At 36.4% G+C, this 23,685-nt stretch overlaps 1 protein-coding gene across 1 annotated transcript in view; it reads right to left on the bottom strand.

Annotated features, from left to right (window-relative positions):
- Window positions 1–23,685, bottom strand: part of USH2A (usherin) — a 372,326-nt gene that overhangs the window by 221,112 nt on the left and 127,529 nt on the right. The window contains exons 21-29 of the mRNA XM_059467734.1: window positions 22,382–22,512; window positions 16,516–16,642; window positions 16,033–16,134; window positions 14,546–14,734; window positions 13,896–14,026; window positions 7,724–7,997; window positions 4,540–4,743; window positions 4,336–4,416; window positions 1,776–1,961 (exon numbers count right to left, since the gene is read on the bottom strand). Of these exons, the coding sequence (XP_059323717.1) occupies window positions 1,776–1,961; window positions 4,336–4,416; window positions 4,540–4,743; window positions 7,724–7,997; window positions 13,896–14,026; window positions 14,546–14,734; window positions 16,033–16,134; window positions 16,516–16,642; window positions 22,382–22,512 (1,425 nt within the window). The remainder of the gene's footprint in view (window positions 1–1,775; window positions 1,962–4,335; window positions 4,417–4,539; window positions 4,744–7,723; window positions 7,998–13,895; window positions 14,027–14,545; window positions 14,735–16,032; window positions 16,135–16,515; window positions 16,643–22,381; window positions 22,513–23,685) is intronic.

The following is a 23,685-nucleotide window of genomic DNA, read 5'->3' as shown; positions in this document are numbered from 1 at the left end:
TCCTTGAGCTCCCTTTAAACATGGTATTCGACAATTCCATAATTTTATTTTGCATTATTTGACATCTCTGTACAAATCCCTGACAGGCGGCTGTAGTGAGGTGGGGGAATGGTCTCTTCTTCTGTACTTACAGTGAGAGGAGAAGAGGAAATGGCCTCAAACTGAAAAAAGGGAGATTCAGATTAGATATCAGAAACAAGTTTCATTGTTTGGGTGGACAGGCATTGGAATGGGCTGCCCATGGAGGTAGTGGAATCACCATCCCCAGAGATGTTCAAGAGATGTCTGGATCTGGTGATAGGTGATGTGGTTTAGTGGTTACTGTGGTGGTGTTGGGGTCATGATGGGCCTTGATGATATTACAGGTCTCTTTCAACCTTGATGATTCTATGATTCTATCTGCTGTAATAGGCTAAAGAACCAGGATCCATTTACTGTCTTCATTTAATGTGAAGGCATGTTGCTTCTACTACCTCCTGTAAGCTGCAGGCAGATAACCTCTTATCTGTCCAGCCTGGTGCAGAAATTTTCCTAACCCTGACAGACAATGATGGCACAATGCCAAACTAATTAAACAATATTTTGGTTCTGGCCATCAGCTATGAGCAAGTTACCTAATCCATACGTCTCAGTCTTTAATTTCTACCAGTATAATCTATACTGTCTTGTAGCATAGATAAAGAATGTTGAAATCAACAAGGTCATTAAAGAAAACACAGTAGGGATAGAAAGCCCATGCAGTTCTGGTAAGGTCACTACTCACAAATAGTTAAGATATTTCAAATCAAAGAAAATAAAATATGTGCAAATTTTCCCTTGAAAATGAATACATAGGTTATGGCAGAGAAACAAGACAAACCATGTACACTTATGTAAAAACTATTACCTGGACTTCAGGAAATAACACACTGCCTGAGGATTAAAACACTTTCCACGACTGTTGCACTGCCAAACCTGAGCCAAACCAAAGCACTAACTTAGAGCATTGCGTCATTACCACTTTTTGAATTGTAATGAATTACGGAACTGATGTTAGAAATCATAAAAATGAATCTTTTGGTCTATACTATTGCCCCATTGAGTCATCACATAACATAATCCAGATTCTTGTCTGTAACGTGCTTCCTTCCCAGGGAACGTTGTAGCAGCCAGAAAAGGCAGTTTGTTCACAGAGAACAGAAAGCCAGATCCATACTATCCTGGCAGGAAGAAGTGTCCCAAAATTTTCTCTACAACATTCTCACCCTATAGACACAAAGCCACGAGTTTCTTAATTCCATAATAACCTACCTTCACATCCCAGTGTCATCAAACATAGCTTCTGATTAACACAAATGTATGCTAGTTCCCACTGAAATCAGTTAGGTTTATATGATCAGGTTTAGGCAGCTATATCAAGTGCTTTCATACACCAGGTCAAATAGTATCATATGGGACCCACAGAATAATTTAGGTGAACTGGATGGAACAATAGGAAAAGGGTTTAAAAAATCACATATATTAAGCAAATATAAGCAAACAAAAAAAGCAGTTTTCCCCCAGATCATAAATGGTTTGGGAATTGCTTTTTAGTATTTGTGCTGTATCCTAATTTCTATTGTTCTTTGAAATCAGTAAATTGCTACAGGGATGCTGACACAAATAATTACCTTTCCAAATGTTATCTATGCTGTGTATACACAAAAACAGACAAGTAGTATTTTACAGATCAACAAAAGGAGGGATAAGCATCCTGTGTTATTAGATATGCCTAAAAATTGGTACTTAACATTTACCTGTGAGCATACCAGCATCAGCAAGCTCAGCACTGGTGATGGGTACAGTGGGACCATCCACTTCATATGCTTTCAAAATGTACTTCTCAATTACACCTATGACCCCAGCTGGTTTGTCCCAGGTGACCTCAATGCTGTAACCATTTATACTGTGAGCTCTTGAGGGAGTTGGCACATTTTGTGGAACTGTAGAAGGATAAAATAGAAAATAGAGAAAATGGCAGTTCTAAGGAGACTATTGCCCCTATTCTTCACTTTTAATAGCTGCAGTAAATCAGACTCAACCATTAGCATAAATACAATTTATTAGAGTTGTAACTTTTCAGCATTGATTTAATATGACTGCACATCTTGAGCTATTCAGTTTAAGCTATATTTCAAAACCATCAAAACTCCATCTACATAACATTCCTTCTTGTCTTGTTGCAATTTTCCAAAAACATTTCATGTATCAAACATATTTAAGCACCACTCACAAAGAGAGGAGGTGGATTGTATGTAGCTAACAAGCACAGGCATTATAATAATACAACTGAATGAAACAAGGCAGTACTGCAACAGAGAAGAGTTTGATATTTATCAGTTGGGTATCTAAGCCACAGAATGCCACAACTACGAAATGTTTCTAAAAATCTCCATTCTATTTTACAGAAGCCCTTCAAAAAATTAAAGCGCTTTCATTTATTTTCCACACAATATCATGCACTTTTCTTGGGGCAAAGTAGAGATTTTTAAAGCCCTTTTGAAAAATCCTTTGCTTCTGATCATTCCATATTACAAAAGAAAAAACAAACAAAAAAAAAAAGAAAAAGGAAAATGTAAATGTTTTAAAGAACTGGAAAACCAAGATCACATATGCATAGAGTTGCTAATAAAAAGAAATCATTGCATTTCCTAAAACCTTTAACTATTTCTTGGATATTACTATGCCAAGTAAAGCTCTGGTCAGTAACAGCTTCATCACAGATGACTGCACAAGGGATACAGAGGAAAGACCCAAGGAACACTATGGCAGGATGATGGATGATAAGTTTGCTGTAGATGCATGTGGACTCCCTCACCCTGCTGATGATCACTCGCTTTTCTTACCATCAAATAGCCTATTTTTGGTAATTTTACTGTTTAATTTCACTAAATATGAATGCAGCCTATTTTTTTTATAAGAAGAGTACCAGCAACAAAGCACAAAAAGACCTGGAAGTTCTGATTCTTCTGTAAAGAATGTGATACTCTGAGAAAGTGCCTATTACTACAGCAATATATTGATTTCATTAGTTATGAAGTGTATCACGGGCAAGGTAAGTTACTGTACAGCAGATGGTCTTTTCATAAGGGATATAACAAAACCAACTCAAAAATAATTAAATAGCGCAATTATTGTCCAACCCCAGGGAACACGGACTGCTCAGTGCTGTGGTCAGCTTGCAAACATAAATTTGTGGCAAACCTTACAGTTGTCAGATGGTTGACATGAAAATATGCACATATTTTGTCCCTTCTGGGTGGCACACAAAGTATAGGCTGTATTAGAATGTATCTGCAAGTCCAATATTTATGCAGGTATCACATAATTTTTTAAGGTGATACATTGGATGACATTTCAAACGAATACTCTGCGATGATGGAATGCAACTGGGCTTCAATTTCAAGAAGAGGGAAAGTTAGTTAAGTAAAATACACAGAACTGTAAATCCTCAAAATCTTACTGGCTTGATAAAAGTTCGCAAAAGCACTGACCAGAAAAGTTTTTAAAATTTTCTTCATAAGATATATGAAAAATATGATCTTAATGCATCATCTTCCTACCCTGAAATCTTTTCCACAAGCCACATGCTTCTGTTCTAGTAAATATTGCCACATTTTCACACACAATCTATGGACTACTCATTAAAAGAATCCTCATTCAGCAGCACTGAGTAGCACACCCATGTGTACTTCATTTAAAAAAAACTTTCACAGGACCACCTTGTCCCTAGCAGATACATGGCCTCTTATTATCCACAGCTTGTGCCTGCTCTCCCAGTATCACCTTCCTCTACACCTGATTTTGTAGCACTAAATTATATGTAGGAAAATATAAATTTACTTACTCCAGCCCACTCATGTAATGTGACATTAGATGTGCAGGTATGAACACAAATAAATGGTTGCTCTTACTCAGTTAATGCAGTTCAATCCTTTAGTGTTTTTAATTAAATAATCTAATAAATATTTGGAAAATACCTTGAGTTATGAGAAAAAAATATTTGCCTGAACACTTTACAGTTGATGACTGTAATCTGGTACCTGTTCAAAGCACTAAGCAGTTTTACCCTCTCAGAAATGCTATGCAAAATTCACTGATCAAAATGGTTTTGGTTGGAATATCTCCACAGAATCACAGAACGAGTCAGATTGGAAGGGACCACAGTGAGTCATCTGGTCCAACCTCCCCACTCAAGTAGGGTCATCCTAGAGCACAGGGCATGGGATTGTGTCCAGGCAGCTCTTGAACACTTTCAACCTCACATTAAATATCTTATGAAAAATAAGAACGAGTAAACCTTGGAATTTTATTTACCTGATTCTCTTGTTCGAGCGTGGGTCCACGCACTAGACACTGATCCTCCTTCATTTAAGGCAACCACCCTATAGAGGTATTCTTCACAGGACATCGAGAAGGACAGAGGAGGTAAAAGATTAAAAAAAAATACTGAACACAGTAATACATTAGTAAAGAATGGAATGAAAATTATGCACTTTATGTAAGGAACCAATGCACTACCTGTAAAAGGTTGTAGAGCACTCTCATAAACACTCTGCTCTTTTCCTCGGTACACAAGGATGGAGTCATTTCCCCTGCAGTTAACAGCACTGTCAGTTGATAGGCATCCATCCAGATTGACTCTGACAGCACTGCTGGACACAGATGCCAAGTTAACGACAGCACCTCGTGTAAATTTAACATCCTTCATGCAACCACCGAAACCTAGCAAACAGTAAGGGATTAGTACCACATAAAGAGCTTCAGTCATTAAGAAACACTTCTGTTCCTTTCAAATCCATATTTCCAACATTAAAGACTGTAATGTGAATATGTTGACTTCCAACATGACATTCTGTCTCCACTTTCAAGACACTAAGTTGGTAAATTCCTGCCTTACTGATCAATGCTTTCACTGTTAGGAATTCCATCCCATAAGGAAATACCTTTCCATTTTCTCTTTCACCACTTGTCACTTTGAAATTATTACCATCAAAGTCATTCTCTGACTTTCAAAATCAGCTTTCTGCTGCTTGCTACTACTTTGTTAAATATACATACTCTCTCAAACAGAAAAGAATATCAAGATTAAAATTACAATTAACTTCAGGAGATCAGATGGAGGGATATCAGTTTTGTCTAACAGGGACATAACTCATACGCTGTTTATAAACATACTCCAGAAACATAACCCCAAACTATTCGTTTATGATAAAAAATTTAAGAAGCTTAATTATATATTTATTTTATATATCCAAATATTTCTCTGCATGTGTGACATTCCTATCGAATTTTCAAATATGTTAAATCAGTTACTTGCACTTACAACACAACTAAAAGATTCAGGATGCCGTTGTTAAAACCTTTATATTTACTAAAAATTAATAAATTGATATTTAAAATGGGGGTCTCAAATCTGAGTAGTGATTGGTTCTTAACAAAACCTGAGTAAACAGTAACCAAACTGAAGAAAGACTTCAATTCATTTAAGAATTAACTCTGTGAATTAAAAATCCACCTCTCACAGATCAGGGCTTTTCTTTAGCTTTGTGAAAGCTGAAGTATTTATATCTTATTTATATCTAATGTACTTTTATTGTCTTTATCATTGAAAGATGACAGTTCAGAGTAGTATTTGTCCTTAGCCACCTGAATTGACAATCTAATGTCCATACACAGTTCATGCAAAAAGGGGTAATGAAGGTGGACATCCATTTTGAATCATCCTCTAAAACACCTTCTCTCTCCACAACACAGAGAGTTTGGCCAAACTGCTCCTTAAAATGAAAATATCCTAATTTAATTTCAACTCCTAGTCCACAGGGACTGGCTCAGTTTCTTAGTCTGTCACAGAAGAAAGAATTAGTCCCAGTCCATCCAGGCATCCTAATCATAAGATAAAATGAAGTTGTTTGATTTGCAGTGAGATGCAGTCTCTACAATCTATTTAATACATCATTTTTAGTATCTTTTTACCTACATTTATCACTATTTGAGGATTCCTCATTGACATCAGCAAAGCAATACTGTCTATTCTCAAGTAGCTGCAGAATAAGTAAAGATAGTACAAATTTTCACAAACATTCCTGCCAGGTAGCTTCTTTTTGAACCTCCTAGGATGGCATGTGATGGGTCATGCAAAGGCTCACAGACCCCAGCTAAAATTCCTTAAAGCTGTAACTCACATAGAGATGAGGCAGGAGGAGAATAATATTTCCCACTTATTTGCTGTGGGCAAAACAACATTCCTTTATTGAAAAATTAACTATCAAGCAGCCACAGATTGAGAAAACCTTTTCTAAATATTTATTAAATGGAAAGGTCTCTATATTCTATCATCTTACCACAACATCATTGTAGTCCTAAACAAAAGTATGTATTAAGCTATAATATCTAATGTAGCTCACCTGAACCTACATTTAGGAGCACATAAGATAATATTTATCTTCAGACACTCTAAATATAAATTCCCAGCTACCATCTTATTTTGTGGCATGCTGAGGAGGTTTGGTGGGAAAGAAATATTTATTGATGTGCGTTGATATGCACTTCAGACATTCACTTTATATGTAATTTTGCCCTAGATTCTTTGTTCACATATCTCTTTGCTGCAGGAGCTGCAAATGCATCCACTCACGAGGCTACACCATCTGCTACAAGGCAACACTGACAGGGTATGACTGGCCAGCTCTTTTGGGCCATAAATATTATGCACACAGAACCTGAAGGAAGATTATTTTATATGTGATACCTAGAGCTGGAAGAGCACCTAAAAATATATTCTTGAACTATTCCGTAGCTGTGAAATTAAAAGGCTCAAGTACAGCTCACTTGAATGTGCACATTCAGTGTGAGCTCATGCATTCGAAGACACTTAATGGATTCCCCACTAATCACTTACTGACTGATACACATTTGTCCACAGTAGCTGAAAAACACCCCATGACTGATGAACAGTTTCACAAACAATGAGAAAAGACACCCAAACAGAGCCAGTTTAGCAGACACTTTTTGCCTAGGCTTCCTACAGTAGATCCTTTTGTGGAGGCCATTAGTATCAGAATGCAATTAACGCTTCCCTCTTTTCCCTACAAATTTGACCGGTTCCAAAATAAAAGGGTCACAGTGATGGCTAAATGTATGATCATCCTTCCTTCTGACAGTGAGGAAAACATCATGGTAATTGTAGCCAAAATCCAGTTTTGTTCAGGTGTTAATACTTGCTCCATTTTTTGGAATCAGTATTTCCCAAAAAAGACCAATAAACTCTCAGTTGCTTTTCCATGGGACTGCATCCAGATTCATTACAGTGATTTAAGCTATGTTTACTGTCTCCCACTGGTTTTGTATTCCAGATCTGCAAGTGACACAAGCTGATCAAGTAAAACAGATTTCTGTGAAATGGCATTCTCAGATGAAGATCTGAGATACTCTGGTTGGGCCTCTCACTTCACCATTTCCTACACTCCAGATCCTCTCTCATCAGTCAGATTGCTTCAGGTATCACTGGAAGAATTTTTATAGCCTCACAGAAGGATCAGGTCTAAGTAAAGCTAGATGGGTAGGGATAACTAGCAGAGTCACAAGGGGTGGAAGGAAACATTCATGTTACACATCCATGAATTTAGACTATCAGCAGCAGAATGTCCACCTGGTGCATGACATCAGTTTTCAAAAATGTATGTTCTTCTTGGTGTCATCTTACCTTGTTCTAACCCCAGTTCTCTATAAAAACTCTGAATCTCAGGTGGGATTCCTCCTACGAAGACAGGTGAGTTTACTTTCAGCTGCTGAACACGGGGTTCGAGCGCCTGCTCTCTCAGCTCATTCATGGTGGCAGAAATCACAGAGCCCTCCTTGCTCACGGTGACTTCATTCCACTTTCCATCACAGTAAGACAGTCCCAACCAGAGATCCACTTGGGTAAAGACAACACCAGTTCTTAAGAATATGTTTAATATTCCACTTTTCAGCTCAATCTATACATTTTAAAACAGAAAAAAAATATTTTGAAGGAGACATCAAATACACAACAATGACAGAAAGCTATTTAAAAAAAAACATCATTAAGGGAGTTCTGAATAAGATCCAAAAAATGAATTTTTTACCTTCAGGTTAATACTGTTTACCTACAACATGCTAAATACAGTGCATCAGTTAATTCAGAATGTAGGAAAATAGATTTTGATTTTTTTGACAACTGACTTTGGCACTAATGTATCTAAAAGAAAAAGACAATGAACAAGACTGTTTAGCTTTTTTTGAGAATAAGAAAACAGTACTTTATCTATTGATTCATTTTTCAGAGGAATGTAACAAGATAATAAGGAAATGAAATGTCAGACCTGATTAAGGTCTTTTTAATTGGCTGGTGAACTCAATTTCAAATTTTTCCAGCATACATTGATTCTTACATTTATACATTTCATTCTTATTCTTCTAAATCTTGTAAGAAAATAATTGGTTTTGTATGTGCTCTTTGAGATTAATGTGCCAATTCTCTAATAGAAATACATTTTACTTAAATTTTTCACTGCAGAAGTTTCCAAACGCTTTACTGCAAGACTCTTTATCCTAACTGACTCAAACACAACTAGGCAGAGATTGTAAATTGGCACGTACAAAACACTAAACACTTTGGGGATGAACTGGAGGTTGAAAAATATGAATATTTCACAAAAAGACATTTCTGCTTCTATGCAGAATCCTTATTAAGTGAAAGCAAAAATGCAGATTTAATATAAATTCTTATCACTGTTATTGACAAACTGACATATTTAGCTTACTGATAATATTAATATTACAGTGTTTGTAATTGGATCATATTTCCTTAACAGGAAATACAGCAAACACCCCGACTGATCAAAGAGCTCTGTGCTTGAACGCCGTGAGGAATGTGGGTCATACTCTCCATTGCACACTGACTTCTTGCACCTGAGAAAGAGGGATTTTCTTTATGTGTTTCTTTGGGACCACAACTTTTCCTCTTTCCATAAGTTCAGACCCATTTACAGCTAAGGACCCCACAATACAGGTGAAGGACTGATCATGGCACCAACGCTGATGAGAACAGCTGGAAAAGGGAGCCCATTGGACAAGTCTCTGCTTTTCTTCACTGCTGAGAATTAATATGGAGCACACTGTGCTGGTGTGAAGAAAACATTCCAGAGGCATTAGCACAGCAGCATGCCAGCAAACCTGCCAGACCTGGGAGCCAGAGAGAGGGCATGGTCCTTGACCCAGGGTCACTAGTCAGCACAACCCTCCTCCAATTTACTCATCTTGGCATAGTTTTAAAGCAGGCAGTGAATGATGCTTGTGCTTTTTGTGTTGACCTGGACTGACATTTTAAATGCCCAAGTGCAGCTAAAGATAGGGGACCACTGCTCAATTTCAAGTCTTCTGCATGGTGAAAATAGAAAAAAAACAAAGTCCTGCGTAGATCTGAGCACAGGTACTGAGCACAGGTTTATAAAATCAATAGATAAATAGTTTGCTTTACACAGAATTCTGGGACCACTTTCAAAAAAAGTTATTTTTAATCATTATGATTTTTAATCTGTCCTTGGAAAATATATTATTACTTGAAACCAAAAATGCATGAAGATCATATTATTCTGCCAGGTACCTCAGTAGCCACCTCTCAACAGAACCAGATCTTTTATCACAGCTCTAAACCTAAGCAGGTTTCACTTTACTTCTTAAAAGCAGGCTTGCTTTTCAGAAATTGGATTACAGAATTTCATTAGTGGTCTTCTCTGTGCACACAATTCTCAGTTTCATCTACCTCAGCATGTAAGGTTGGAACTAGGAAAGCCAAAGCTTAGCCTGAATCTGGAAGATAAGAGCAGCAAGAAAGATTATTCCACAGTCCCACTAGCAGGTTGTGGTATCTCTCTGAGACTGATACAGGGACCAACTCTGATTAATAATGTTATTAATGACCTGGGCAGTAGGATGGGGTATACTCCCAGAGAGTCTGCATCTGGTAGCAAAGGGAGCTGCCACTGGAATCCTAGACATTTAAATCTGTTTTGAAGAACAGTACTAAGAGAGGTGGATCACAAACTGAACACTGGCCACAAATGCACCCTCAAAATAATAAGGACAAACTAGCACTGGGCTAGGTTAGAAAAAAGGTGGGCAGGGCTTCCAAGGAGATGATTCTTCCCCTCCAGTGGCCATGTGTAAGACCACATCTGGACCACTGTATCCAGTTGTGGACACCTTGGTAAATGAAAGAAACTGCAGCACACCAGAGTGAATCCAGTGGAGGGACACCAAGCTGGTCAGTGGTTGGAGTACCTTGCACATGAGCTGAAGCTGAAAGGACAAGGTTTGTCTAGTCTAAGGCCAAGTGAGAACTTAACTGTTTCTCTGCCTTATGAAAGGATACAGAGAAGGCAGACTTTTCTCAGAGGCTCATTGTGAAAGGATGAGAGTCAAAAGACAAGTTGTAACAAGAAACAATAAGAGATCAGGGCAGGTTTCTTTGGGTGTTTTTACTTTTCTTCCTATAATGAGGATGCTCAAAGACTGTAGAATTTGGAAAGCTATGGACTGTCCAGCTGTAGACAGATGCACACTACTCAAACAGAAAATGCCTGAATCAACCTTATCAAATAGATCTCTGCTTTAAGCAGAGATTTGGAATAAATAACTCCAAAAGGTCCTTTCAACTTAAATGATTTTGTGGTTCTGTATTGCACTTCTCTGCAGAAGCCAGTCCCTGCCTCACTCAATCTGCTTATAAACATGATTTTGAAGATGAAAGGAATATCCAGACATAGCTCTGAGAAACAAAACAGATACGATAGGGGCTGCATTAGAGGCTGAATGACACTTTGCTAAACCTGCCATACAAAACAGTCTCAACCAATGTAGAACTAGAAGAGTGATCATGGCTTTAGCTCCTTTGAATTGCAAAGTCTTCCTGATATTCAGAAATATTAGCAGAGACAAGCAATAGACTTAAAAAAACTTGTCAAGGACAGGCAGTCTTTGAGCCCTTTCATGGCACTTCTGCTGACATGCAGCCAATCACTCCAGTTCAAAATCTAGCTCAGATCAGACCTGCCAGCCAGAGAGCAGAGGCCCAAACACAGAGCCCTCAATAGCCTCCTCAGTCAGTCACTCTAATGGAAAGGAAATAAGAATGTTTTCCTGACACCTAACAGAGAGAAATTACTGTTAACCAACAGGAATATCACCCTCACTCTCATGTGAGTACCAGTCACTTCTTTGCTAGATTTTCCAATTTGACATCTCAAAATTTCACATTCCTCCTTAGCTCCATCACAGGTAACACTTTCATCTTGCACTCTTATTTTACTTCATGCAGATATTGAAAAGTGCAACTCTTTGGAAATGTTCTTGCAAGACTTTTTTCTTAGTTGCAGCTTTGCAGAACCAAATCATCAGTGACAATGTCTCAGGAACCAATTACTGGTATTGCATAGAAATCTGATAGTGCTTTTGTTGCTGGTAAAGTGGTCAGCATCAAAAATCAGTCATGCAAACTTTATCAGCAGTAGCAAAATCTTTTTGTCAAATAAACTCATGAGGAATCATATGCCAGAGTGAGAGCTAGTGATTCATACTAGTATAGCTGGTCACAGTTAGCTTGTAATTATTGTGCCTGGATCCAAAGATAATCAGATTGACCTCACTGGCTTGAGTTAATTCTCAGGGCATAGAAGTCATGGAAGAAGTGACCTTTATGCACAGCACCTTTCCAAGACATCATTTTGTTCTTGAGCAGAAGAGGAGAAAGAGTCTTTGGCTGTTTGGTAGCAGTCCAGCTGTGTGTGTAGCTGCAGTCATTCCCAAACTATAAAGCTAATAAGAGAGCTGTGACCTATGCAAAGGGAAGGGTCAGGGAATACCTGGCACTCAGGCTAAGTGGTATAGCTCATAATCTGTTTTGCTGTGCAAGTGTCTCCTGACCAAAGCTCCTAACAAAGACATCGTAGCTCATGCGCAACAAGGTACACCCCTCATTTTCACTTTCTATTAACCTCCTCTTGTGAGATCAAGTGTACAGAGAAGCCTTCTGTCATCATTATCTAGGAGCAAAACACAAAGCTGAGAGACTTGGAAAAGTGCGCACATACTCATCCTCTCTAAAATTCCTCATCTTAAGGCTATGGAGATGTTGAGTTCATGATTAAATTTAGATAAAAGAAATTTACCTGACAGGACAAATGCTAAGGAAATCATCCAATTTTCAGAGCTAAAAATGCTGTAAATATAAAACTACCAAAAATCTGGAATTGGAAAGAAAAGGAAATTATTTGTCTAATTCCTTTGTGCTTTTGACTCCACTTTTAATTTCGTAAGTCTCCTTTTTCCTTTGTAGTCAGAGTTTATTTTCTCGTATTTCACAGAGCAAGAGAGAGGGAACAAAGACTGACCTACTACCAGAACCTCCAGAAGAACCCTGTGAGTACTCCTCACATAAGAAGTGCCCCTGTGCTGTGAATCACACACATACAACCCTTTTTCAGGGTGGGACAGCAGCATAAATGTAACATCTTATGCTATTGGCTCATGATCTCAAAGTCATTACTTCAAGGCAAAATTAAAGTAATAACTGTAAATAGCAAGACTTGCTATAGGTAGTCATGACAATTTTTTTTAACTAAGGCTGCTTTTAAAAGAAGAAGCAATAAGTTCTAGCAGAATTCAAAACCCAAGAAAAAATTATTGGCTGGCAAAGCCAATAGTATAAAAAGTAAATATGGAGTAAGTTATAATTGACCTGAAAAGGAGGAAAATATATTTATATGGTTTAGGTCAGAAGTTTAAAAGAGAAAGCCCATTAGACATATTGCCACACAATAAAACAGGTTGTGACATGACAGCCATTAGCAAAACAGCTGCATGATATGAAATAAATAAATAAATTAAATTCAATAAAAGTGCAGAAAGAGCAGATTGGGTCATAAAGAATAACAATGCTCTCAAAAATCTCTAAAAATAAATTATTGTTTCCTGGAACAACTGAAAAAATGTATTTTTTCCTATGTCATCCTCTGTAATACCTATTAGCTGGTGCAAGTATATTTGACCCACTAAGCAGTGGTAACCACAGTCTAATTATACTCAAAATCCTTGAGAAAGTAAAGTATGAAAATCCATAGCCATATAGCTAATAAAAGAATTTGAAAAACTAAACCAAACATATTAAAATTAAACAAGATATTGGAAATTATAGAAGCACAAATAATTCTGAGCATAAGCAGTTTTATTTAACAAACGCTATAAAGAAGGTTCATAGGCACTACCTCACAAATTTCCCTGATACAGGATTTGTGAAACTTCCTCTACAGTGTCGGGAAAATGGCGACAGAGATGAGATGGAATTAAGCTGGAACTAACTAATTTCTGCCTGTTTCAAGTCAAAAGAAACAAAAAATATGGATTATAAAAATAAACATGTACCTTAAAGAGAGTTTTATGAGGAGACCAGACAATTTCCATCACAGCCTTTTTGATTTATAATTTAATTGACTTTGTTTTAGTATGAGAACTGGGAAAATAGATAAACTTTATGCTTTCCTAGAAATTAAATCAATGCTTTTAATACATGTATTTTATTCTTTTTTCTGATCACTTCTAATCCAGTTAAGACAATAATTCTGCTTTTCATACATTTATATCTTTCTTATTTATGACATGAATAACAACAGTAACTTAAAACTTAGAATCTGTAAAAGAATTTTGGCTCCATTATAGTGTGCTGTGCAAAGCATTTCAAAACTAATAAGACCCAAAAATAACTTATGGTTTGAAATTTCTTTCAGTGCTAGTTTTGCTTTTGTGGAGAAAACTTACAGGTCATGTCTAAATAGAGTTAACCATATTTTTGAACTTACTGCAAGATAATCTGGGCCATCTTTATTGTAAACAAACAAAAGCAACCCATTCAGTTGATCTGTTCTGAATTTGAATGAGATCTCAAATTCCAGTCCACCACTGAAAACACCTGAATGCAGCTCCAGGAACCCTTGAAAGAAGGTGAATGCATATATAAGTTAATCAAATAAGCAAATTTGTTCAAGAAATCAAAAGTAAAAACCTAGGTGCTACTTTATACTCTGACATTAAGAACTCAGGCTTCAAAATTATAGTTCACAACTTTATCATTTAGCTTTGAGGACTTTATCAATAACGTACAGCAAGAAACCAAACCAATAAAGTATCTTAAATTTTTTTTACCTGGCTTTTTTTTTTTGGCTTTTTTTTTTTTTTTGTTGTTGATAGGCATCTTTATGTCCCTACAAAAGCTAAAATTCACCTTTCAGACACACATCCAATCTGCATATAGTTACAGCAGCACTATCTGCAATTCCTCTTCCATTCAGCAACCTTCTGTCAGCCAAGAGACACAATTTTAAACCAACAAAAATAATCCCATATAGCTAAAGCTGCCTTGAAAAGAAGATTACTGCAACACTTTTGACACAACCATCTTCTCAATTATCTCAATAACAAATTTGGATAGAGCAATAGCACAGCAAACTACCTCTGCCAAGAAAATGTGCTCCTTTTGAGAGTCCAATGGGGCATCCTTCCCAAACATGGTAGACATTGTTTTGTTCTTCAGCGTCCTGCCAGTTCAAAGATTCCCAGTTCTCATAGGGAGTATGCACTTTTTTCAAAAATATGTCACTGAGACAGCCCACAAATCCTTTCTGGACTATAGTCTTCATCCCTGCAAAAAGGAATATTTTTTTTTAAGTCAAACACCTGCAACTTAATGTAGGAATTAATTTATATGTTTTCTACATGCTGTCCCTATCATATAAGTCCATGTGTGCATAGAAAACCAGCCATCAATCAGGTCATAAAGCTGGCCTCCAAGCTAAATCCAGATTTCTGAATGGGTCTAATCACTAAAGACAGCACCTACTGCTGTGTAGCTGAAAACTATCAAACTTTTTGAGATTTTTGCATGCAGCTACTTTTAAATCAACAACATAAATCTACTCTATGAAAATCCAAAAAAGCTTTCGTTAAACAAAACAAAAATTCTGAAGAAAGGCATGCATGTGGTGAGCAGGAAGCAATAGGTGAGGCAGAGAAATACAGGTTTAGAAGCTTAATCGGGAAGTTTTTCCTTCCTTTTTTGTCTAAAACAAAAACCCAAAATCAACTACACTTAGCTGTAATCCCTTCTTTATTACTGGGGGCAAAAATTCAAATCTGTTTTTATAGGTGCCCTACTCTTAAATGGTATTGATATTCAGTCTCATTTTGAATATATAGCTGGGGTTTTTGAGAGAGGCATCCTGGATTTCTTTGTGAACCAATGCCTTAGAAGAACAGATGCATGTTTTTCTGGTTTCAGTGCAGTGAAATAAAGAAGGAAAGAGGAAGTTGAACTCTAGTGTACCCCACATCAAGTCAACCAGATTTCATGTCAGAGGCAGAAACACAAACTTAATAAAGAATCTGACTTTCAGATTAATACAAAAAAAACCAGAATTCTGGATATGAATTCACGGAAAACAGCTGATTGTATACTTACATAGAAAGTCACCTCTGCCATTTGATGGCAGTTTACATATTTGGCATATATACTAAGTTTATGTATGAAAACTTATTGATTCTTTGAGAAGCCAGATATGGTCCAGCTCCTCATAAGTTCTGTATCTGTAAAATACAGGTATATTCATACACCTCTGATTTCAATGCAACAACTTCTGAAGGATACAAACTCACACCAAAAAGGCCAGTATGTTGTACTCCTGCATCAAACTGGGATGCATAACCTTGTGCTTAAGCTAATACAAACAATTTACACTGGTATTTTGGAATGAATTTGTGAAACTGTATGTAAAACATACCCATAAGTTTCACACTCATACCAGTTCTGTGTACAAAATCCACTGAAATGTACACAGACCACAAAAAGTGCTTTAATGTTGATGAAATCAACTATACAGAGATTTCAGTCTATCCCAAAAGATAAAATTTTAGAAACTGTACAGACTTATTTATCATACTTACCTTCATCCTTTCTTACAATAGTGTAACCCTGTGGAAGTCCTCCAACAAAAACTCCCGTGTTCTCTCCAATAATGGTACTGCCACTAGTTGCTAAGGAAGAACCTGAACAAAATAATTTTTTATTCACATATTCAATGCTTTCAACAGATTTTCAACTCAATAACAAAATATTGGTACTTTATAAAGAGACTAATGTGACACAATAGTCTAAGAGTTTCATAATACATACCCAGGAAATATTTACAGCTCTATTTAACAACAGGAGATCAACACAATTATAAATTCACAAGCACAAAAAGACTAAGTACTCAATTATCAAAGACTCACAGTGGAGAGATCGCTCAGATGAACAGACAAACCAGTAATGACAAAATCATCAGAAAATGGAGTTAATTTTTTTTCTGTATGGGTGAACATAGGTAGTGAAAAAGCAAGTGAGCAATATCCTTAGTAATACCAAAGTTATTTAAATGAATTGATTACCTGTGTACTGCCCATCCACTGTGATGTTTCCCAGAGCTTGAATTCTTGTAGCAATTAGTTGGTGCCAACTGTTGTCATTATACACTTTTCCACCATCATTAGTTGGAGTGACTGCAACTGCAGATCCCTTTTTATTATAACAGAAGAATCAGATTTATAATATTTTGAATGTAATATTTAGAATAATATTTTACTCATTTATGACAATTTATAGCATATTACATCTAAAAATAAAGACAGCGATCCTATGTTTAACTTCCTTTGGACTGCTGAATGATGTTTAGGACTTATTTAACCTTCTAAATTTAAACACTAAATTTAACGTTCTCAAATAATAAATGAAGGATCAAGCATCCAGTTCAGTGTCTATTAAAAATAGAAAATCGTGTGTAGTTCCTCTGATACAGACAAGGATGACGCACAAATTACTGAGGGTCATGTCACTCAGACTTAATATTTTTTATTTAAATTATGTCTCTATTTAACTACTTCAAGGATTGCTGTGGCTGTGAAGTTTGATGGCCATGGTTCAATGTGCCATCCATGGAGAGCAGCTGCATATCAGGATTGTTAATTGCAGCACCTGTCCATATGAAGGGATCCAAAAAAGGGTGCATGTGTAGCACAGTGGATGCATTTTCCCTCCATGTTAACCTCGTATCAAAAGCACTAAAATCTCTGGATGAGAAAGTACCATACATTTATGGGGGTAAAAGCTCATACCAAGAGATTCAGGAAAACAAAACAAAGCAAAAACACCCTCAAAACAAAATCTCAAACAAAAAAACCCAACCAAATAAACAAACCAAACTAAACAAAAAAAGCCTCAAAAGGTAGTTATTGAGGTTGCTTTTATGGTACAAGGGATGCTTGTAAAAATGTATTTAAATTCAAGGAGAATTTTTCCCTGATATTAATAAACAAATAAAAATACAACATGAAGGGGTGAATTTAAGGACATCTATTACATATACAGAGAAATCTTTTCTCAATTGCTGAGTAAGAGGAGTGTAATAGATGCAGTTACCAAACTAAATCTCAAGAATGCAAAGAACCAAACAAAATAAGACATAAATTAGTATAATGATGTAATAAAAATAAAATTAATAGATTTCAAGAATTTTCTAGATATTTATATGCAAACAATCATCTAACTTGTTAATAATGCCTATAAGATTGCCTTAGGACTTTATATCATTCTTAAACTATCTGGGAACTCAACATTATTCTGCTGAATCCACAAAAGACAATCGTCTTGTACAGCAGGCAACTACTGATAGAAAAATATTTCATTATAAAGGTACTGTACTATAATCTCAACCACTCCAGTTACTTTATGGCTTCAACAAACAATTTCCAAAAAGTACATAAATGAGAAATTTGGTTACTTATAATTTGGGGGCCCAGCTTATAACTTTGCAGCAACAAGCCAGACAGTTCAACAGTTTTTTTCCAGATGTTCTAGTATTATTTTTGATCCATGGAGAAAAGCTGTTGATAGAAACAATCACCTATTTTGATTAATACTAAAACCCTTGTATGAAAATTTAGTATTCTGTCTTAAGTGATGTTCATCCATTAGAAATTGCATTTTGGCACATAGACTTATGAACCCAGAACACATTTAACATTTAGCATAGGGGACTGTCACTCTGTATCCTATGTATCAAAATATCTATGTGATGTGCACATCTATACACAATTAAAGAAAAAATTATTTCCTGTGAATATTTACAGCACGTTTCTAGCTCCATTCAGTCAACATCCTGGTACTGAGGAGGTTTGGAGAGCAGTACCTCTGCCCCAATAATAAGAATACAAAGCTATATATCCTTACATACTGATGGCACTTTCTCATATACTATTTTTTATTGTCTTCTCTCCTATTTCAACATTTTAATATTTTACAAACACACACATTTCATTATCGTAGTTTAATAATTAAAACCAGAACTGGTGTCATGCCCAATTAATGTGCCCTGGTAGCATGCCCATTAGTTTTTCCATTAGTGAATTCAACAATACTAATGGGATTACTAGCATGGGATGCTAATTGGGCGTGACATAAGAAACTGGCTTACTTCTTAGCATACCCTTGCTAATGATGAAATTAATGAGCATTTTATTAAATGCTGTCTCATCAAAGTGTACTTAGTTAGCGTTAAAATTGTTACAAACGATGCTGCATTCTAAAGATCAGGTGCCCGAATAAGTGGTTCTTCATATTATGTTTGCCAACAGTCTAGTGTATTAACAGTTTTATACATCAGAAACCACGTTTATTTGTAACCAATTCAATCTGGGACCACACAAGCACACATGCTAACCTGTGCTTAATTTTGGAGGGAAGGAATGTAAAAGACACAAAGTGTTCAGGGTTCAGCATGTGCTGCACTGGAGAGGCCTTTTTACACTTTTTCCATAATTACCAGTCACTCTGGGATCACATTCAAACAGCCTGCTGCAAGATTGTTTGTCATGGATTTTGGAAATATGTATTTTGAAATCTGCATTATTTTGCTATGCCATACAATAAGTCTTAATGTTTGGTTGCTGTCAGTAACAACTGAGTAAATATAAATGATTCTGTCATACTGATGTTTACATTGAAAATCATCACAAATATGAATCTTCAGAGATACTATCTCAGGTGCCAAAGTCTGAATGCAACAACATTTGTCCCAGTCAAGTTCTTTTAATGCTTAAACTCCTACTACTAAGAAGGTGAACAAGTACTGATGTTTTGCCAGTGCCAAGGAGGAAGGTCTAGTAGAGACACATAGCCAGGTATTGTCTATCTTCCTTCTTTTTATTTTGTGGAATAAAAACCTCACCCTCAGAGTGTGCCTAATACTTTGGCCTCTCCATGACAAGAACAACAAACAAGGCAACGCACACAAGGAAAGTATCTAGTGTTCCTCCTTTTTGCTATAAAATTTAGTAAATGAATCATCTTATAAAATAGAAGAGCTGGATACAATTCCCTCCACCCTGTGAGAAGAACCTCAGTGTATCCTCAGGCTGTCCTAATCACTTAGGAAAAAAGGTGCTCCATGTTTGGCTTATATTTCCACTGTAACTGATTTCACTTGGTATAAGATATTCAGTGCTTCCCTGGGGAAAAAATGAAATTACCTCTAGTCACTGAAAGATAACCATAAATTTAGCTGGAGTTGATTGTATAATTTAGGTGTAGATGTACAGACATCATGATAAGAAGAAAAATCCACAGACAGCTGAAGATTTACAGAGACTCTGAGTTTGGAGGAAGCTCTATAGAAAAATTTGATTGTTCCAAAAAGACTAAGGAAAAGATCATTTTGCAAAAAAACCTCATGCTTCCTGGACCATAGATAGTAACCCACAAAGAATGGCAGTAAAACAGTTAAGAAGGAAAAAAGAGCAGTTGCACAGCACAAAAGGGAGACAAAAAGGAACAGTCAGACAACAGCTAGATGAATGGTGGTGTACATGGAACTCAGAGAAGTATGAATGGACACGAAGAAAAGGATTTGAAATTAACACTTAGCGAAGGAAGAAGCGAGGCTGCTGAAGGCTCCCCACCAGGAGGACTTGGCAGGACCATCCCCAGAGCAGACACAACAAAGAGAGAACGCGCGGCTGATCACGAGCAAAGATACGGCCCAGCATCCCGAAAGGGACTGAGGGTACAAATAATTAACCTGCCACAGGTCACAGCTGGAAGGGAGCACAGAATATTACACCACACTGCTGCAGATAAAAAGTTGCCGAGACACAATTGTCATCAAAAAGAACGTTGGCAATCTCTCAGAGAAGAGCATAAAGGAAGGGCCATAAATGTTTACTGTATATATCATGACTATAATTAAAGACAAGAATGCCTATAACCTGGCTAAGACACCACTTGATGTCAATAAGAAGTAAGTAAAGAATTTGCACACTAATGCAGACTGTGATGCACAAATGAAAGATGAAGAAATGCTGCTACAGTACAGGATATCTGACACTGTAGGGAAGGAATAGCAAATCATGGCTAAAGAAAAAAAGAAACAACTTTGACAAAAACAAAGAAACAAATGTAATGACAGTAAGGTAGCACAGAATATTAGGGATACAGAAGACTGAAATTTTTCAATAACTGAATTTTCAGAGGTAAAAAAGAAAAGTTTTCTACACAAAACACTTTGATGTAGGCCACTGCACCCTACTTTTGAATCTGAGAATGTACAGGAATCTCTTCCACATTATTAATGAGAAAATATAAAGTATTAGCTTTCAAGATAGTAAATCAACTATTAAGACCTACACTGCTCCTGGATACCTTGAATGACAGCTTTTTTCTTTTTTTCTCTAAACAGCAATTGAAGCACTGAAGCAGCACAACAGGCTGTTTCATAAGAGGAAACTATTGAAATGATGAGCCTAAAAATAAGCATGGAAGAGTTGCCTGATTCAAATGAAATAAAAAGATAAAGAAAGATACATTCATAAAGAAGTAATCTGTTAAAATTCAAGACAGTAACTGTTGAAAATACTACAGGAACTGAGAAGCTCTAAGGACTGAATATGAGACCTGCTGGAATTTTTTACAGTTAAGAGATAGGTGAAAAAGTGGGGGAAAAATTAAAGCCCCAAAGCAGCCACTCTTCCATCTCTCCCTCTTTCCATTCCCCTGATACTGTGGATCCAAAGAAATAAAATATCTTGTAGGGTATGATTTAAACAACTTAACATAAAGCTACTTTAAAAGAAGCAATCTGAAAGAAGGATTAGGAATACTACCGCAGGCATTAAAATGTCAGTTGAAAGACAGCCACTCCAATTAACCATCAAACAACAACAAAAAATCTAAATAAACCTCAGAAGATCTTGCAAGCGAAATAAAACTTTCCTTTCAGTTAAAAGAAGGTATTTCCTTTCAGTAAAAGAAAAGAGCAAAAATAGAACTAGTCCCTATTAAAATGTTTATGAGGACAATATTAACAACATTAAGCTGGGCCCCAAAATCTGAAGTACACAGTAAGATAAAGCCTGCGTGTAAATGCTGTAGAATTAATAGAAATGTGTATCTTGGGCTTAGAAGCAGATTTAACATTTTCTAGCATTGGGATCACATACAAGCCTGCTTCTGTGCAGCACCTTGCTTCTCCTATAGGTGTTTCAAAGCTTAAGGGGATTTTCACTACTGCACAACACCTTCACGTGGTCACAGAGTGACTGTGGCAGAGCTCAGGAGGCAAAGGTTAAGAGTGGGTCAGAAAAATCTGATAATTATTTAGTTTCTTGCATATTTATGAAATATAAGTGAGGCCATAAGGTTTTTTAATTCCATAAGGAGATCCAGTTTTGGGGTGCCCAGAAAACACAAAATACCCAAACAGAAATGCAAGGCCTTACTTTTTATTTTGTTGCTACTTCTCTCATCTATATTTTTGCATAATGGTGACATGCTGATCTCTATAGGGGAACAGTCTCAAGACGAAAGGCTTAAAAATAATTGACTAGCATTATATAAACTTACTAACTAATTCAAAACTTAGTTCTGCGCAACTTTGAAATCTTGTTAGTTTAAGCTGTAGTGGTGTTAAGTGGCACTGACAAAAAACCTCACTCATAAAAATGCAAAAAAGCCCATCTTATATTGTGGCATACCCGACAAAAAATCAGCAAAGGTTTAGTATTTCAGTTTTTCTCTACTCAAAATCTCTAGTTACCTATGGGTTCTGTGAAGCAAGTTAGCTTGTATCAATTAAATTTGAAAAACAAACAAACAAAAACCAACCCAAAACCAAAACAAAACAAAAAATTCCCAAGGATAAGCATGTAAAAAGTACAAAGGTAAATTATATAAGCAACTTTTATAGGATCCTGTCTTTTGTTGTACCTGTGGATCAAAAAGAAAGTAAGGACGCCCACTCTTCAGCTGCAGCGCAATGTACTCCTCCTGATTGCCAGGTGATGCAGAGAAAAAAATCAAACCATCAGGCTCCTGGGTTCTAAAGTTCACTTTAATACCTGGTTAGAAAAAAGTAAATAGATGGTTAATGCCAAAAGTGGTTCTTGTAAGTTACAACAAAATTTACAAATAAAATATCATTTTAAAAACAGCATCAACATCACAAAGCAAAATCATGGAAGTTCTGTTCACCTAAACCCTTGCTACACATTGAAGGAGAAATTTTACTAATCCAGACTGAGGCAGCCCTTGAGAGAAATTTCTGTGAGCCCTTATTCATCTCTAAAAAAAGACATGCAATTGTGACTAATATTGTTTAGTAACTTCTTTCTTAGGAAAACATAATTCAGATATTAGCATAATATTCTAAAAGTCGATGTTTTACATGTGGATTTTCATTTTTCACTTAACATTTCTACAGGTAAAACAGAAATGAGGTTTCTGCATGCAAGGATTTGAACAAATAGTAGGGTTTTGGTTCCAAAAGATATATGTATGTGTTTATATGTAAATTTTACTCATATTATTTTATAAACATCATATCTAAGTGCACAAAGAACACATGGAAAAGAAGTAGTTTTCCAACAAAAATTGGAAATATCCAAAGGAGTAATGGATGAACTAAGCTTCATTAAGGACTTTCCAGATCATTATCAATAGTCCTCCATTTAGTTTCTGATAAAATCCCTGAGTGTGTGGTAGAGCCATGCTTTTCCTGCACCAATATTTTGCAAAGGGAAATGAAAAGGCAGTAATAGCAACACCCACCTATTCTATACATTTCCATGACATTTCTGTATAAGGTGCTTTACGGAACAAGGTAAGTAACTGGGTTTTACCCAACTCTATCAAACTATCCAGTATTTTCCTTATTTTATGACAGGCAGAAAACAATAAATTACTAAAGATTTTACTGCAGACAGCACCTATATTTAAAAAAAATAAAACTCATAATTCTGACACACATTCATATGAGATTATGCTTGTACCTGAAAGAAATATCCTTTGGCCTCTCTACCTAATTCCATCCAAAGTTTTCATGTAATTAACATGATGTAATCACAGACACAAAGCAATGAGAATCAGCCCTGCTATTAAAACACCTGCAAAAAGCAGTTGCACACAAGTAGCTCCTGCACACGAAAAAACTCAGCCAACAGTGTCCCCAGTTAAGGAAAAGCACAGCTTTCCCGGGCTCAGAAATGAGCTCTTGCACTACTGTGAGCTTCCAG

The sequence above is a fragment of the Ammospiza nelsoni genome, chromosome 3 (genome assembly GCF_027579445.1).
Source record: "Ammospiza nelsoni isolate bAmmNel1 chromosome 3, bAmmNel1.pri, whole genome shotgun sequence".
Classification (NCBI taxonomy): domain Eukaryota; kingdom Metazoa; phylum Chordata; class Aves; order Passeriformes; family Passerellidae; genus Ammospiza; species Ammospiza nelsoni.
This window is presented reverse-complemented; position numbering and strand designations above follow the sequence as displayed.